This window comes from Heterocephalus glaber, unplaced genomic scaffold, assembly GCF_053883595.1.
Source record: "Heterocephalus glaber isolate CG9 unplaced genomic scaffold, H.glaber_assembly_v1.0 deba00001805, whole genome shotgun sequence".
Lineage (NCBI taxonomy): Eukaryota > Metazoa > Chordata > Mammalia > Rodentia > Bathyergidae > Heterocephalus > Heterocephalus glaber.
Genome location: NW_028258480.1, coordinates 2,776,402 through 2,793,821, shown reverse-complemented (window position 1 = coordinate 2,793,821; position 17,420 = coordinate 2,776,402). Strand labels below are relative to the sequence as shown.

General features: G+C 40.8%; 1 protein-coding gene across 2 annotated transcripts in view; it reads left to right on the top strand.

The window, feature by feature from the left end:
• The first annotated feature begins 75 nt into the window (after positions 1 to 75).
• The window catches only part of Lpxn (leupaxin), a 36,183-nt gene continuing 18,838 nt past the window's right edge, over positions 76 to 17,420 (top strand). Inside the window, exons 1-3 of one of the 2 annotated variants that reach the window (XM_013067493.3) lie at positions 76 to 2,412; positions 7,469 to 7,626; positions 12,691 to 12,737. In XM_013067493.3, coding sequence (XP_012922947.2) covers positions 7,561 to 7,626; positions 12,691 to 12,737 — 113 coding nt within the window. In that variant the 5' untranslated portion in view covers positions 76 to 2,412; positions 7,469 to 7,560. Of the gene's footprint in view, positions 2,413 to 2,451; positions 2,932 to 7,468; positions 7,627 to 12,690; positions 12,738 to 17,420 lie in introns of those variants that run through there. The other variant, XM_004869741.3, reaches the window with a different exon arrangement.

Sequence of the window (17,420 nt, the reverse complement as noted above, 5' to 3'; positions counted from 1 at the left end):
AGGCCCGCGGCCGCAAGCGGAGGCGCGCGCCCGCCGCAGACGGCCGGCGGACCAATGGGAGGGGAGGCGAGGTCGCCCGGCCCCGCCCCTCACGGCCTCACGCGCGGCGACGTAGTGGGTGCCCGCCCCCACACCTCCTCCGGCCAATCAGGAAGCGGCTCCGAGGGAGCGCGCGAGGTTTCCTTCCCCGCGCACCCGTTCTCACCGTTAAACGGCCGCGCGTCTCGCGACAATCCCAAAGTGACCTTTTCCCCTCCTCTAGAGTTCGGCACGCACTGGGGCAGTGGGAGGGGCAGAGCTGGCGAGGGAGAGGGGTGGGAAGGAGATGCACCTCGTTCCCCGCCTGGTGAGCTCCTGGGCCGGATGCGCGCGCACCTGCCTCCCTAAGGAGCCACTATTAGCACAGGGGCTCTTTCTACGCTTCCTTAGGCCGCAGAAGTAGCCTGGGCGTTCTTCCGCCTCCGACCCGACCCCACTTCCTTGCCTCTGGCCTTTATGTCCCCAGCGCCGCCACGACTTGCGGGGAGAAGGGGGAAATTTTTTTGAGCTGTCGCTTCTCCTTTAAGAAAAAAAGCTCCGTGGGCTACCGGATGAAAGTCTCTGAAAAATGGCGGCGACGGCACGGAGGCGGGGTTGTGGGGGCCGCTAGGGCCCGCCTTTTGGCGCATGCGCACGCGCAGCCTAGCCAAGAGCATCCTGGGAGGTGAAGTCCTATTTATCGACTAAAACCAGAGGCGGAGAGGACGCCGGGAGGTTTTGGCCACTTTGTCCACGGGAAACGTAGTTCATCCCTGCAGTCGGGAGAGTGGAAAACACTTTCCAGGGAGGCGGTGTTTCCGGGTTAGGCCGAACGCTGCGTTCGTCAGGAGCAAAAGTTGAGCCAATTGCTCGCTTGGATGACCTGGAGGGGGTTATGCGACTTTTTCGTAGTTTTTGCTTGGCACCTTTGCCGCTTTCCCGGGGTGGCCACATGGTAGTTCTCTTTGACCTTGGGAGAGATCGGTGACACCCCTTCTGCGAGCGAGTGCTCCTTCTTCGCCTTGTCACCCTGTCTGGCCCTCTCCCAGGAACCCTGAAGCTCAGGACCTGAGTCAGCTTCCGTGGGGTCTGCGGGCCGAGCACGGTGCCCACCACGCAGCTCCGTGTTCTGAAACTGAATGGGACGAGCTGACACATTGCTTTCCTGCTGGATGCCGGGCATGAGAGCCGGCTGCCCGGCTGGCTATGGTGCCTGAGCCCGAGGGAGAGTGAAACCAGTTAGCGTGACTCGCTCTAGTGCGCCCCGCCCCGAGTCATCTTCTGTGGTTTATACTTGTTTCTACCGCGCAGGAAGCGCGGTCTGGAGAGCAGCGTTGTCACAAATCACTTTTTTGCCCGCTACCGTGTGCAACTAAGTTGTCTTGCTGATGTGTCAGAGGGAGTTTCCATCTGCTAGTCTCTTTCCACTGGGCCGTGCTCTGGACCTCTCCCGTTCCTTTCTTTCATCCATTATAATCAAGACAGGACGTGAAAACAGTGTTCTTTACATCTACAGAATAAACTATCTGGAATTCTCCAGAAGAAAGAGAATAGGAACGAGATACGGGGATCTAATTCTAAATTTCACATTAATCATTAAACTGAACGATTGCTGAAGTACATTTTTCTTTCCAGTATTTTGTCTCAATTACTGCTTCAGATTCGGCAAATGATTTGTATACTGTACAGCGTTTTACACTTTCACAGGGCTAATGTTATTTTTGTAATTTTTTGCAAAAATTATTTGGCACAGTGTCAATGGGAATTTTTCCAAACTTTGCAATGAGCAGACTTTTGGAACAGCACTGACATCCAATGGCTGCTTAAAGTAATACAGAGGTGGAATCTTGAAAGAAAAAAAGGTCATAGGCGACTTAATTGAATAGAAAATGAAAGATTGAAAAAAAATTCCGATGCATTTTAGAGGAAAGACCACAGGCTTTCACATTCAATTAAAGCATGGGTTATAGTGGTAGCAAAGTTGCCTATTCTGTTATTTTAGCAAATTATTCCTTGAGCCTATTTCACCACTGCAAAAAACAGGATAAAATGTGTTTCGTGGGCCGTTATTACAGTTCTTTAGTACTGTCTGCTCACACAGGCCTTTTGCAAATGCTTTATTTCATTCAAGATGAATAAACTTAGTGGTAAAATAGGTTAATTAACCTCAGTGTCACTTTTTACAGAAAGTTCTAGAAGGCCATCAAACAGGCAAGGATTGCCCTTAACTCACATTAGCAGTTTAGCATCTAGAACCTGAAATTTTCTAGTTTTATTCTTCAGCCCACAGATGTTTTTATTTTAGGGCATCGAATAAGCCAGCACCTAAGAATCTGAATGCAAAACCACTTCCACCCTGCTTTTAAAGGACTTACACTCTATAAAGGAAAGCAAGTAAGCATAATTTCTGAATAAGCAAAGATGCAAAATGAACTGGGTGCTGGTTAACCATCATGGGAACTTTAAGGGGAATATGCTTCCATGGGCCTCCACTTTACAGGAAAAACGAAGGCAAAAGGTTAATCACAGTAGGGTAGCTATACTTGGAAAAAACCACAAGTGAAAATCTGGCGTTTCCATGAATTCAACATGAATTCTGGAATGTGGTAGGTGCTCAAATTTTGTAAAATTAATTTTGAATCTTTAATTACCCCGAACAATGCACTACCACAACTTAAATCTTACGGCCTGCCTTTTTATACCAGTCTCATGTTAAAAACTGTGACATACCTCCCCCAAAAAATTCAAAAGAGGAAGTGCTAAGCAAATACAGGAACCAAAAAGGGTTGTAGAGGCTGCTTTGCACAGTCTCATTCAGTTCCTTTGTAGTCGTCCACTTCACTGCATTTTAAAGCAGTTCTTCAGGTCGCGTGGGACCCGAGCATCTTTGGTGCGGGGCGATGGAAGAGCTAGGTGAGTGAGGAGCTTCCTGAAGAAACTCAGAATGAAGACATGGCGAACATCTCCATGTGTGGTGGGACGTACTTAGATGCAGACTGAGAGTAGTGCTGGAAGATTTTATTTTTACTTCTATGCTCAGCTCAAACTTGAGTAAGGCATGAGGAACTATGATTGTTTGAAGGAACTCTGAGTTCACTATTTTCAGTGGTACAATAGGCAGAGAGCGGGATCCTGACCACAGAATGAATTTTCCAAAAAGTGCTTTTGCACTGAATTGTGATCGAAATTGTTTTATTATGGTCACTTGTATTTGCTCCCTTGGGGGCTACTGGAGATCACAGGCTGAGTACACACCTAGCCAATTGTGATTTGGGGAGAACCTGTAAGAAGGAGGAGGACAGAAAGGGGGTAAAGAGCAAGAGAAGTACAAAAGCAAAGGCTCTGCAGAGGCTGGAGGAAGGCCAGGGTGGTTTCACTTGTTCTGTGATCTAGGATTAAATCAGGAAGACATGGGACTTCCAGTGATTATTTGCTAAGCTTTTTATTCAAAATACTGAAAGAGCAGATTACTAGGGCCTGAAAATATAACACCTCCTTCCACTTCAAGGCGATTTTGAAACCAGTAGTGGGACAACTGGCTACATTACTCCAAACTTTGGAGTAAAGTTTGTCATTCTTGGAACTCATTCTGTAGATGTTGCCAAAGTTTTTGTCACTGGCATCCTAAACTTGAGTGACTAACTGTTACCCAATTTTCTAGCTGTCTTAATTCCACAATGTTCCAGGTTTGTGTGCATTCGTAGATAAGTGAGGAGTACAAACAACAAAAACAAATCCTAGCTGCGCTTTGTCTTCTTGTTTTGATTTGAGAGCTAGAGAAATAGAGGAAAGAAGACGGCAAATCAAGAGGAAAGAGTTGCTGTTAATGAGGGGAAAGAGTGTTTTGGTGTTTGATAAATACTGAACTCTTTTGGAAGAAAAATCTACTTTGACATCAGGATCAATTCTATTTTGGACTTAGGGTAGATTCCAAAGTCTTATCCTTAATGAGTGTTGGGAGAAATTGCATCTGAGTTTTACCAGAGTCTAACTCTTCCTTTTTAGGAATACCAAATTTCATGCAGATAATTAAAAGAGAACTGATACTTATTCAATGACATAGTCTAAAACTAGGTAGAATTTTTTTTGTCTTTCTGATACCAGGGATCAAACTCAGGACCTTGTGCATGCGAGGCAGGCACAGCGCCACTGAGCTAAATCCCTGGCCCGAAACGAGACAATTTTTACATATATTAATCATTTTCATACTTGCAGCAACCCTCTAAGTAGGTATTATCCACTTTTTTTTTAACATGAAAAAAAAGCAGGCAAAAATCACATGTCCAGCATTACTTTTGGGAGTACCTGACACCAAACCCAATTACACTACAAGGTGCTCTACTTTATTAGAAGTGTGTTTTTTGAGGTGTTCTGGCCAGTGGAATAATGCAGCTTTATAAACTTTCGCATTTTCTGAGCAGGATGCATGACACAGAAATCTTGTCCAGAAATGTAGAAAGTGCCAAGCATCTGGAAGCTAACGTTCATGTAGATTATCCCGTTGACAACATCTCAACAGGTTGTTGATGTCTACACTTTGCTTCTTCAAATTATCAGCCCAGTGACTATTGTCAAGTCTTGGGGAGGATTCCTCTCCCTACCTACAAAGACATAGCACGGAGGAGAGGTTGACTTGGGTGAACGAACTTTTCCTGTCAACAGTATTGCCTTGGAGGTCAATAGATTGGATCTACCCAGAAGGTTTTATCTGAAAGTGCCTTCCATGAGGAGGAGAGATAAAAAAGACCAGGAGCAGGCTTCATCTCCAAATGAAATCATTGCAACCCAGACAGTGGAGAACCCTAGGAGAGTTCGCTACAGTCCTTTCTTGTGAATTTAATATTTGATTTTCACAGGTGAAGCGTTAGGGGAAGGACAACAGTTTTCAGATGAGTACTTCCCCACTTGGGGCATCTCATCTGTCATACTGGGATTAGTCATCTTCAAATTATAGAATCTTGCAAAAGACATAACCTCAGGGTGCTGCTGATGTACATTCATCAAAATAGGAAGACAAAGATGGGACTCATGATCTTAGAAAGGACAGTTTTAATAACTGGTTAGCTGGTGATTCCGAGGGTAACCTCTGACTCTTTGTGGTACAATCTCCCCCTTGCCACAATTTTTATTTAAATTGCTTTTTATTAGCCCAGGAAGATATGTGGCTTCTAGTTTGAAAGAAACCTAGAAAAATAGAAAAATAATTTGTTTTAAAGAGATACAGAATAAAACTATGGAATTCTGAATTTTAGAACTAAATGTGGCTAATAAAATTCCGAGATAAAAGTTTTACTTGCTTAGTTTTCTTTTTCCTTTCTTTAAAAAAACTATTTTATAGTTTTAAAACATAATGGAGAAAATAGTTCATTGAAATCTGATACACTCATCATCACTTTTGACCAATCATCAACTCTTGACCAATCTTATTTTATACTTCCTCCTTCCATCCTTGTACCCTTTTAAAACAATTTCAGATATTACATTATTTCATCGGTAAATATTTCAGCATTAAACTCTAACCTAAATATATATTTATACAAATAACCACAATATCAGCACCACACCCACAACAGTCTTAGTAGAAATTCCTCAATATCATGAAATACCATGAGCACACCTAAAAACTAACAAAAATCACAGTATTTTCAAATAGCATTATCACACCTAAAATAAATTAACTATTTAATATTATTGACTAGTCAGTGTTCAATATTCTTGATCATTTCATTTTTTCAAGTTTACCGATCTAAATAAGCTTCATACATTGAAATTAATTATTCGTCTTTTAAGTGGTTTTTTTTTTTTTGGTATTGAGGATTGAACTCGGGTCCTTGCGCTTGTGCAGCAGGTGGCGAAACCACTGAGCTAAATCCCCAGCCCAGGTTAAGTGTTTTAATCTATAGGCTCCTCTTCCATCTCTTTTATTCATTACAATTTATTCATTCAAGGGTAATTGGATCTGAACAATTTAGCTCAAATTGCTTAACTGTAAAATGGTGCATAAAAGTCAAAGTTTTTGTGGTATAGATGAGTGAGAAAGTTCTATGATGATTTTTATTTGTAAATATGTTTAGATCTTATGCCATTAAGAAATATCCATTCTCCCAAAATCTGAAATACATGAAGTTTATTTTACTTATCTGAGATCTTCAGAGTGAGGAAGGTCTTTAGAAATAATATAATCCAGTGTTTTGTAAACTTAAAAACTGTAACGTGTGGTAAAACATCCAGCAGGATCTACTTCTGCGTCTTGACTCACAACTGAAAACACTGTTCTAGAGCACAGAGTAGTCAGTCATGGGCAAGGGGACTCAGGGAACCTCTGTGAGGACGGCGACCTGCCACCTCAAACTTCCAGCTGCTCGGGGGCTGGGGTCGGATAGCCTGGATTCACGTCCCGGGCCTGCTCTGGGGAGCCAATGCCAGTTACTTTGTGTCTCTTTCTTAATCTACAAAATCAGAACAGTAGTATCATTTGCCTCAGAATGTTAGGATAATTCATTGAAATGTGTAAACTCCCGAGCATTGTGGCTGGTATTGTTAATTTCTATTATTAATTTTATTACAAAAGAAAAGTGTTCGTATAATGTTTGTAAAGTCCATTGTCTTTTCCAAAAACAAAAAACTAAGAACAAGAGAAGGAAGTACCGACTATTTGGATTGCAACATCTTACTTTGTTTTGGAGTATCTGTTTTCTCTCCAACTCCCTTTTCCCTCTCTGCCCTAAAAGTCAGAATATTTACACATTGTTTGGAGAATTTTGTTATATACTTGGAATAATTCTTGAGATTTAGGACAAAACTATCAGGGTTAATAACGTGTTATTTCTGTGGTATATTTTGAAAAAATGGTAATAAAACTGCTTATATTTTTCTGATGGGAATTATATTTAGGATTTACTTTTTTTCTAATTGGAGATCTTTGGGTGAGCTGCTGGAAATGACTGATTAAAAATTAATACCTACAACATAGAAATTAAACTATTATTAAATTAAATTAGAGCGAATCTATGACATTGAATACAACCACAGGAAATGACACAAAGTACATCGACTCACCGACTGAAACTAAATGAGAAGAGATGACATATTAAAAAAAAAAAACAAAACCCAAAATCCTATGTATTGATTTATGGTTAAGTTGAAACTGTCAAGCAGTATTGCTGATGTATGTGTTCTCTTCCTGTGGCTAAGTTGACATGAACCTGCATTATAATAAGAAGGTTATTTGATGATAATGGAGTATAAAGAGACATTAAATACCTCCTAGTAAAATAGACCATGCTCTTGAAATAAAATAAGAGGAAGGAGAAAAAAACAGAGAAAAGGATTGAAAATAGTCTTAATCCAAGAAAAGGAGTTGAATGGGGCCACGGTGGGCATGACTATGGGGAAATGATTGTGGGGACTTACGTATTATCCTGTGATTCTCTTGTTTCTTCTGGTACAGATGCATTACTGGAGGAACTGGAACGCTCCACCCTCCAGGACAGTGATGAGTATTCTAACCCAGCTTCTCCTCCCCTGAGTCAGCATTCCAAGATGGACAGAAGCCCCGGCAGGAATCCAAAGGGCCCGCCTGTTCAGGGTGACAGAAGTTCCTCAACGGTAACTTTTCATTTACTGTAGTATCTTCAATATAGATGTTTGAGCCCATTTCTGAAAACTAAATTGTGTCCCACATAAAATGATATGAAAAGAGAATCATATCTCTGAGAGAGAAAAAGATAATCTTTCGATGTTAATTTAGAGATAGTTCTCTTTGGAAAGAAATCATCAGAGAAAAACAAACCTTTGAGACCCCCGCCCCCCATGAAGTCATGGTAACAAGCAGAGTGCCGTGTGCGGCACTCGGTATGTTCTGATGTGACTCTCTGGGCAACAGAGATGCTCAGTAGTGAGCCAAGAAGTCACCAGGCAAGGACTTAGCAGCTCGGATGCGTCTTCTCCATTGACTTTTCAGGATCACTTTCCAGAGCTCGTTTTCTGTTGAACAGATGAGGAAATTCTGTGATTAGTATACTCAGATGACAAAGATCCAAGGAACTGACTCAAACTAAATAAAGAAGAGATGACGTATTAAAAAAAAAAACAACCAAAAATCCTACGTATTGATTTATGGTTAAGTTAAAACTGTCAAGTAGTATTGCTGAGGTATGTGTTCTCTTCCTATGGCTAAATTGACATGAACCTGCATTATAAAAAAGTTATTTGATGATAATGGAGTTAGGGTGAGAGGGACTGAGGAGATGCTCTTCATATGTGGCATTTTTGAGCTATGATATTCTCATTTATCCTTGTTTACTATATGGAACAGCAAGTAGCATAGACATGGAATCTGAGCTCATCAGCAGGCTGTCTCTCTAACTGTTCTTTCCTGAGCACTGCTCATTTGTCTATCTACCAGCTATCATCTTTGTCCTCGCTATAGATTACAGCCATAGGCTCCTGACAGCTCTCTTCTCCTCATCCTCCTGCAGTCTGTTCTCAGCAGAGATCCAGGATGATTCGTTAAAACCTACGCCAGACTGTGCCATTCTTCTGCTAAAAATCCCACAACTGCTCATTTCATGACCTTTGTGGGTGACCCTATGTTCTGGTTTACACCGAGAGACATTTTCTGGCACCCTATGACTTCCTTTTACTCCAAATTTGCAATTTTAAAAAAAGTTTTTTTATTAGTATTTGCATCAACATAAGCCAACATGGCTTGGCAGACATTTGGTTCTTCTGGCTTCTTTCATGGTCTTATCTAGTACTCTATAAAACAAGTACGTGGTGAACAGAGTTCTTCTTTTATGGTGGGTAATTGCAAAATGTGACTCATGCTAACTTGTCTCTTTTCCTGATCTTGTTCAGGCAAAAGCTAACAAGCAACATCCTTTCACAGGTAATATACAGGATGTTGGCTCCTAAAGCTTAGAGGCAACTCCTCTGGTCTCAGCTGGGAGCAGAAACGTTTGGAGCTTTTTCTGCTGCTAGGCTCTTGGGTGCCACCACCCATGGCCTCCCATAATGCATGCGGTGCTCTGTGACATGCATGGCGCCTCCCTAGAGTCAGTAAGAAATATGGGACAATGCGGCTTAATGTCATACAAATGATATTTAGGAAATAGAGGCTCAACATTCTTGTCAGACATTATAGTGTAATCTGAACATTCCTATTAAAGCAGTTTTATTATTCACGTGTGCAAAATTCTAAGTATTTGTTTTATTTCATAATACTCCAGACTTTACAATAAACCCTTTCAGTGGTTGGCTAAAACCAAAACCAAAACTTCATGTTTTACTCTCTCAAAGAAGTTGATGACAAATGTGTAGCTTGTGCAAAACATTTGTCAACATTTGCCATCACCACAGAAGGAAGCAGAGACAGCCATGCCCTGAAAACCAGAAGGTACAAAGATGGGGAATTCGAAGAATTGGCATCGACCTCACAAGTTAGTGTTTAACTTTAAAAGAATGTGCTTGAGGGTGGTAATTCCACCCGTGCAGCTGCCCAAGTGCACTTCCCCTTTGCTGCGAAGCAGTTTTCCATTTCTATCAGAAGACTCCACTCATCTAAACTAATCACTCATTTTCGACTCTAGGTTTCCTTGGGCTTGTCAATATGGAGCACTGGTGATGACTAATGAGGCCATTCCCTTGGCAAGCGAGCAGATCATGCCAGTTTCGTTTCCACGTCATCAGAGGGGTCAATTAGAATATTTGTTTCTAAAACAGTTCAAGTTTTTTTTTCATCCAATTTAAAGTGATCAATTATTTACAGGTTCATTCTCCAGGCCAAAAATAAATAAAGAAATAACTTGATGTTGCTAATGTAATTATAAACTTAATTAAAAAGTTTAACATTAAGAATAATTTTTTTGTGGTAAGAATATTAATACAAATGTTGGTGGAGTTTACGGTGTTCTTACCAATTTAGAAACCTATGGAGCAGAAATTGGAATGGGCTGTGATGTGTATAAAATCAATGCATGCATCTAAACAAGCTGCAGTATCCTACAATCAGAATGGAAACGGAAATGTCAACATTTACAAGAATTACCGCATATGTTCACAGAGTATCTAAGTAACTGATGTATAGACTTTTTTCAGGCACAGAAGCTGATATTCAGTACAAAACATGTCAGCGTGATTGTATATATTTTCTCTCTGTGTGGGGTCATTCTTGGATTTTTGAAATGCCTGAGCCTTTGAAAAACACATCTTTGCAAAGCAACCCAAACATAGGTTGCAATAATGTGCAAAATCAGTTGGAATTCTTTAATCAAATTATTCAATGAATATGACATGGAAATACAGCTTTTGAAACTTTTAGCAAGTTATAATTATGTAAAATAAAGCTTGCTGAAAGGAAGCAGCTCAAATTTCTCCCTACAAAAGTCAAGAGGAACAGCACAAATCAAAAGAGAAGAGCTCATGTGGTTTAATGAGCTCAGTTGGAAATTGTGCTTTGGTCAAATCTCGACTTTGATGAACTTTGACCCCTCTTTTTAATTAGATAAATTTACATATGCTTCACCAGAATGAAGTGAAATTGTGAAAGTATATGATTTTGCAGTATCTGCATTTGGTGAAATGTTAAAAGAAGGTGCAAATAGAGACAACTTGAAAGTTTTGGCGTATAGGAATATTATTGAACAAAGGTGATTTGAACAGAGGTGGAAAGACAGAGCCCGTGAAAATATTGTCCTAAAATGCTTACACAACTTAATATTAAAAAAAGAATTTAGGAACCTTTCCATTTTGCAGAATTTCCTTTGAACTTACATATTCATACAAGAGAGGGAGTATTTTCTCAGTTAAAAACCTATGGCCACTGGGGATGTAGCTCAGTGGCTCCACGGCTGCCTCACAAGCACAAGGTCCCGAGTTCAATTTGCTGGTGCTGAGAGAAAAAAAAAAAAGTCAAAAACCTATGGTCTTCAGAGAAGCATAAATTAAAACCTTTAACAATTTCAGATATAATAATCATAAAGTGCAGCTTGACAGATGATTGCAGTATTACAGAAATAAAAGCACTGCAATGTCAGAGCGACCTACAACTGAGTAACCAATTAAGGTGCCTAGATATCAAGGATAACTAATTTACTTGTGCTATTTTTAAACACTATAGGTTTTAAAGTTTGCTTAAATGTTCATAGTTATGGATCACTTAAAATGTATTAGAAATTTTTTATTTAAAAATAAACTTAGAATTACAGTGGTACCTGGGTTCAGGACGTTCCACAGCTCTGGGGAAGATGGCCGTGGTCCTGTTCATCACTCAATTTGGAGTTTTCCAGCAGAAGCACAATTTTGCCAGATGCTTCTGTCTGTGAACCGAATTGTTCATGAACAGAAGCATTCATAAACCGAGGTATTGCTGTATTTTTATGTTCTGCAATGTACTAAAACCAAGCTTTTAGATAACAACTATATCTTTCCAAAAGTTACATGATTTATTTCTAGAACACCTTTTGTCCCCAAAAGTATCAACTGAAAGTAAATTACCTGGTCACGCCATGCCTATGTGTGTGACCTGGGGCCCTCCTCCCTGGCTCGGCTGACTCTGCTCAGGCCACAGAGGTCTCCTGGCTGCTCCACCAGGTGCTTCAGCCCCTCCTTCTGGGAAGGTTGCCTTACCCTCTGCAGACTCCTTTCCTTGCCTCCTGGAGCTCTTGCTCATGTGCCCTCCACTCAGTTTATCGACAGTCACCATCTCCCCTCATGTCCCACTTTCCAGCTCCAGATCAGTGTGACGTATTAAGCTGTCTCCTCTCTTCTCACCCCCCAGAATGTGAGCTCCAGGGCATTCAATTTTTAGGTGATTTATTTTGTTTTGTTTTTTGCCTGCTGCATCCCCTCAACAGCATATGACAGGGTTCAGTATTTTTTCAGTGAACAAATGAATTGCTGGTCAACCGTGTTTTAAATGCGCACATGATTTCTTCTCATAGGTCAAGTGTAATTGCCTTACAACCTTCCCTGAGGGACCTCCTGACTATTTAAAAAATTTTTTTATACTTGTTAGTCCATGTTTGCAGTACATAACGATTTTGCTCCTTGTGGGCAGCTGGTAATGTTCAGAACAAATCTTAATTCTTTTTTCATCCCCTTCCCTTCGACTCCTCTTCCTCCATTTCTTGGTCTCCTCCCCATTTGCAAAAGGTCTCTCTCCCTGTTTCCTATTACCTACCTTTTATTTTGCTCTTTATTTATACTTTGGGTTTCTCATATAAGGGAAACTATGCGATATTTAAGCTTGTGTGTCTGATTTATCTCACTTAATATTTTGGTCTCAGGCTGCATCCATTTCTCTACGAAAGACTCAGATGTACCCTTCTTTATGGCAGAGCAGTACTGCATTGCCTGACCAGTTGAAGGGGCTTTGCCCTGACACATTTTGTTGCCTTTAGGTTTCCTTTCTGAGGCTGGTGTACTTCACCATGTCTTCATTTTTCAGGCAGGGAGGAGCTGCTAGTATTTGTTCACACAACAACTACTCTAGAATTGGGCTTTTCTCTGCAATGTGGCTGGTAATTTTTCTGCCTTAGGAAAGGAATCTCAGAGATACTCTAGTTGTCCCCTTCCAAACTAAAAACATCCTTTAATTCATGGTGTTGATAAACACCAATATTCTAAAAACAAAAATCAATCTTTACTCTTCTCTGTCCCTATTTGTCTTAGGTGCAGCTTGAACATACTACCAATACCCAGGAGCCCAATATCCACAGGTATGTTTTTGCTTTTATTATATATTGTTAAAAATTAAAGTCCTTAGATGATTGTTATCAATCTCTGGGCCACAGTTTGGTTTGCCATGGTTTATTATTCGAACTCCTCCTCCTCCTCTTTTCATAATTTTTGGGCAGAGGAAGAGGAACTCTGCTGGGTGACTCGGGGCAGCTCTGCAGGCCGCCTGACTTCCAGATGGTCTGTCCAGGCTGAGGGGCTCCACAGTTTCCCTGTCTCCTGAAAAAGTGTAACAGCCTCCACAGAGTCTCCACAGATGTATTGGCCCTTCTATTCCTGATATGCTCCAGTTCGCAAAAGAGAAAACACAGCTGAAGAAACTTAGGCAAGGACTGCAGCTACCTCAGAGGTAGGACCAGGGCTACATGTAGGCAGCGAGCGTCGCAGGCTAGAGAGTGCTCGCTTCTTTCCGTATTTGCTGAACATTTATTGAGGCAGCCGAGAGATTTCCTTTTTGTAAAAGTTACACACATTCATTCACTACTGTAAATCCTCTAGGCCAAAACTGAATGGACACTGAAAAAATAGAAAGACCACCTTTCTCATTCTCTTCTCAGTTGTAGCTTGCGATTTTTGACACCAGATGATCACAGGGCTCAGGACATGGAGAGAAAGGATGTGATGCCTGGTGAAGAGTGTGCTCCCCATTGTCTCGGGCTTGAGTCACAGCCAGCAGAGCAGCCCTGCGAGATAAGAATAGGGGAAGGACTTTGACAGAAGTCTTTTTAAAACTTTCCACTTGAGGGCACTTTCTACTTTGCTGAGAGTGAGGCCAGGTTAGTGATACAGTACATATAGTGCCGGTTTGTTCTAATTTCAGGAAGTTGCCGGTGAGAATTTTCCCCTGGTGGTCTCCCTCTCTGCCCTAGTGAAAAATCAACACAAAATAAAACGACAAGAAACCAGTTCCTGGTACATGCGGGGCCCTCAGTAAATATTGTTTTCTTAAACCCAGGAAGCCAAGACTGAAGTACAAGTGAACACACAATATATGTAACACAAAAACCAGCCCAAGAAACACCATCCTGAGGTCCATCTGGGACTATGATCAAGTGAGAGCGCAGCAGTACTGACTGATGGGCACCTGCTCCCTGCACGACAGGACTCTGGCCCACTTCCCTCATTTCCTCCCTTTCTCTCGCTCTGTATTCCAGAGAGGCGGCCCTGCAGGCTGAGGTCTCCAAGCCCCAGGGACCCTGCTCTCGCTGGCTATGACTAGCAGAGCCGGTGGAGAGATTGGAGGGTGCAGAACTGTGGCCACTTTGCCTCTTCGCTTTGTCCTTTGCCACAGGGGCAGCGATGACTTACTTCCTGTTGCGGCTAATCTCTGGGTTACCTGGGTGCCTGTTTTGGGCCTGAGCTGTTCCCATCATGTGTGTAATCAAGTTCTGGTTCAATTCCTTTCATTTAGTCAAAGTGGTTTGTGTTTTCCTGGCTGGACCTTGCCTGATACGTTCTTCATTCCTGCAGGATACCTGCCTGCTATGTAGGGGTGTGTGGGAGAGCAATATAAAATCATTTATAAATACGTTACAGACATTTATAAACTCCTGAGGCTGGTGTGAGTCAGAGCGGGAAAGCAAGCTTGCACAGATGGAATGTCGACTCCAGCATCTGTCTCCACCGTAGACGCTGGCCCGCTTCTATTAACCGAACTTTGCTTCCAGTATCCCTTGAACATATATGCAATGCCAGCTGAATAGAGCAGTGGAATAGTATTTTTAGCAATTATATATCCATAGCAATGTGAACAGTAATTTAGAAATGTATCTAAATGAACAGGAATAAAAATAATAATTTTGGAAACAGCAGAGAGGAACAATTCATAAAAAAATAAGAGAAATAAATGGAATATCTAGCACAGTGAACCCCATTACATAAGAAGTCTAGATTCTTTCAGCATACATCTTGTCTTGTGATCCGTATTATTAAAATCTCTTACGTAGGGCTGGGATTTAGCTCAGTGGTTCTGCTGCCTGCCTCCCAAGCACAAGGTCCCAAGTTCATCCCCAGGACCAAAAAGAGAAAGAAAAAAAAAAAAGAAAAAAAAGAAGGATGTTGAAAATCTCTTAAGTAATGAAGTAAGTTGTTGCTGTTGACATTGCAAAGCACTTTTTCTGCCTTAAAAAGGTCGAGGGACACATCCAAGGACCTCTGATTTGAGGTTTCAGGAACATTTCCTGCAGTTGGCATTTTACTTGGTAATCATGAACTCTTCAAGGTCTCATTTCTTATTCAGAATACTATACAGTTCGTTCAATTGCTATTAGAATATTATACAAGGATCTATTTTTCTTTATGTGCTGCAACTAGGGCGCTACTTAAAAACCAGTGGGGAGTCTTTGAATAAGTACAGGTGTGGCCCAGAGTGGGCTGGGAAGGTTTCATGAAGAGGCGGGCCAGGTAGGACACTGCACTTATCCTAGTGCTGTTCACACAGGCCTGCCAGGGAGCATATGCAGGGCAGCAATCACTAAAGCACCGTGGCTGAAAGTTTGTGAGAGCTAGAGCTCTCTGTCCTTCCAGGGGCTTCCCAGAAGTGAATCAGTTACTTGAATATCTGAACATTTGTTCCCAGATTTAAAAACAAAAAGAATGTACTTTTTGTGGCAGAGGGCTGTGCTATACTTAAAAGACAAACAATTTTATCTTAAGAGAAAAAGATAACTATTTTCCTTTTGTTAAATATTTAAAAATAAGCAAGTGCTCAAAAGACAGTCCTTTTTTGTTAAGGAAAGTATTCACTTTCTTTCTACTTTTTTCCTGGTTGATAAATACTTAGAATTGTTTGCTCTTATTTGTGGCTTTGGATCATGTGTGTGTTGCCGGGGGGGGGGCAGAGACAGAGACAGAGAGATTAATTGTATATTGATTTGTTGTTAGCTAAGCTCTCTTGATTCATGTTTATACATGATTCCAGTCAGTTACCTGTCATACCCTTTCGCCTAGTGATTCCATGTCTTAAAATTTACTCACTCTTTGGAAATAATTACACATGGATGCAAATATTTATTTAGCAATACTGATTATAATAGCAAAAATTAGAGAGAAGTTTACATGGCCACTAATAAATTTGCTTTGATAAATTATAGTGCATTATATATCTGAGAACAATATAAGCTTTAAACATGATGGAAGATAGAGAACACAAACTTTGCAGCCTGCAGGCCCAATCTCTGTTATTTGTCTCCTGTATTATGTAGAGAAAAATTTTAACTTCTTTTCGCCCTAGTGTTTTCATTTGAGGTGATGGTACTTAGCTCTTAAGGTTGTTATAGAGATTTAAAGAGGGCCTGTGTAAAGCTTTTTATGGAGGATGAGTCATTGTGTAGCCACACAATAAACACAAACTGTATAACAGTTGCACAGCTATATGTATAAGATATGAAAAAGTCATTTAAAATTTCTAAAATTACACATTATCATAAAAGACCGCAAAGCAGTTTCCTCCTGAAAGATTATGTATGCTTTAATTTTTTTCTGTCCGTATCTCTGAAGTTTTCACACTTTTTACATTTAACATGTATAATGGCATATACGACAGGATCTCTATACTCCCTACTTGGGCAGCTTGCTGAGGGCTGTTTATGGAATCACATGTGAGTGTGAGCACATGCTGATGTGGTAAGTGAGTCACACATGGGGTTACACCACTGACTTCCTGGGTGACCCCCCCAGCTCCTGGGCTGGTATGTGCTTTCACTGTTTTTCTAGAACAGATGACCCCCTGTTTTGCTTTGAAAATGCAACTAAAGATACAAAATTATTTCATAAACTCATGTGTGTAAAAAGTCAAAGAACTCAGAAATACAAAGCGGAAAAGGTTAAACACTCCCCCTGAAACCAACCGTCCCTGCCAGCGGGCCCTGCCCTGACATGCCTCTCTAGGGACCTTTGTGAGTGTAGGGTCACCTGTATGCGAGCTCACCATTTGTATGAACAGAGGGTATTCTTCATATTGTTCTGGGCCTTGCTGTTTTGATTTAACAATATATCTTAGAAGTCTTTCTTAGTTGACATAAATCTATGCCTGCATTTTTTTAGCAGTTGTACCCTATTCTCTATCTTGGATGAAATATATAATTCATTTGACTTCAACTCTATTTAGTTTATTTTCGATTGGCTCAAAAAACTGTGTTAAATGAATTTCTTGCACTATATCTGTATCTATATTTGTATATATGTCTAATTTTCCTGTAGATTAGAGTCTTAGAAGTGAAATTGATGAATCAAAGGGTATGTGCATTTGGAATATTGGTAGATGCCGCCTTGAAAAGGATTTTATAAATCTACATAAGTAACTGTGGTACATGTAAATATGTATGTGTAAGTATAATCCTGACTTCTGCCAACACAGACTGTCAGACTTTGAAAATTTTGACCAATATGTAAAATTCGATATCTCATTGCCTTAAATTGCTTAAAGATTAATGAGATTGAGCATAATTTTATAGTAAATATTTGAGTTTCTTTTTCTGAAACTTGTTTTTAAAAAGTCTTTAGCTCAGGTTTCATTTGGTTTCTTTTTTGTGTTTTGAGAAAGGGTCTCACTCTAATTCAGGCTGGCCTTGAATTCACTCTGTAGTCCAGGCTGGCCTTGAACTCGTGACAGTCCCCCTGCCTCAGCCTCCTGAGTGCTGGGATTACAGGTGTGCTTTTTATTA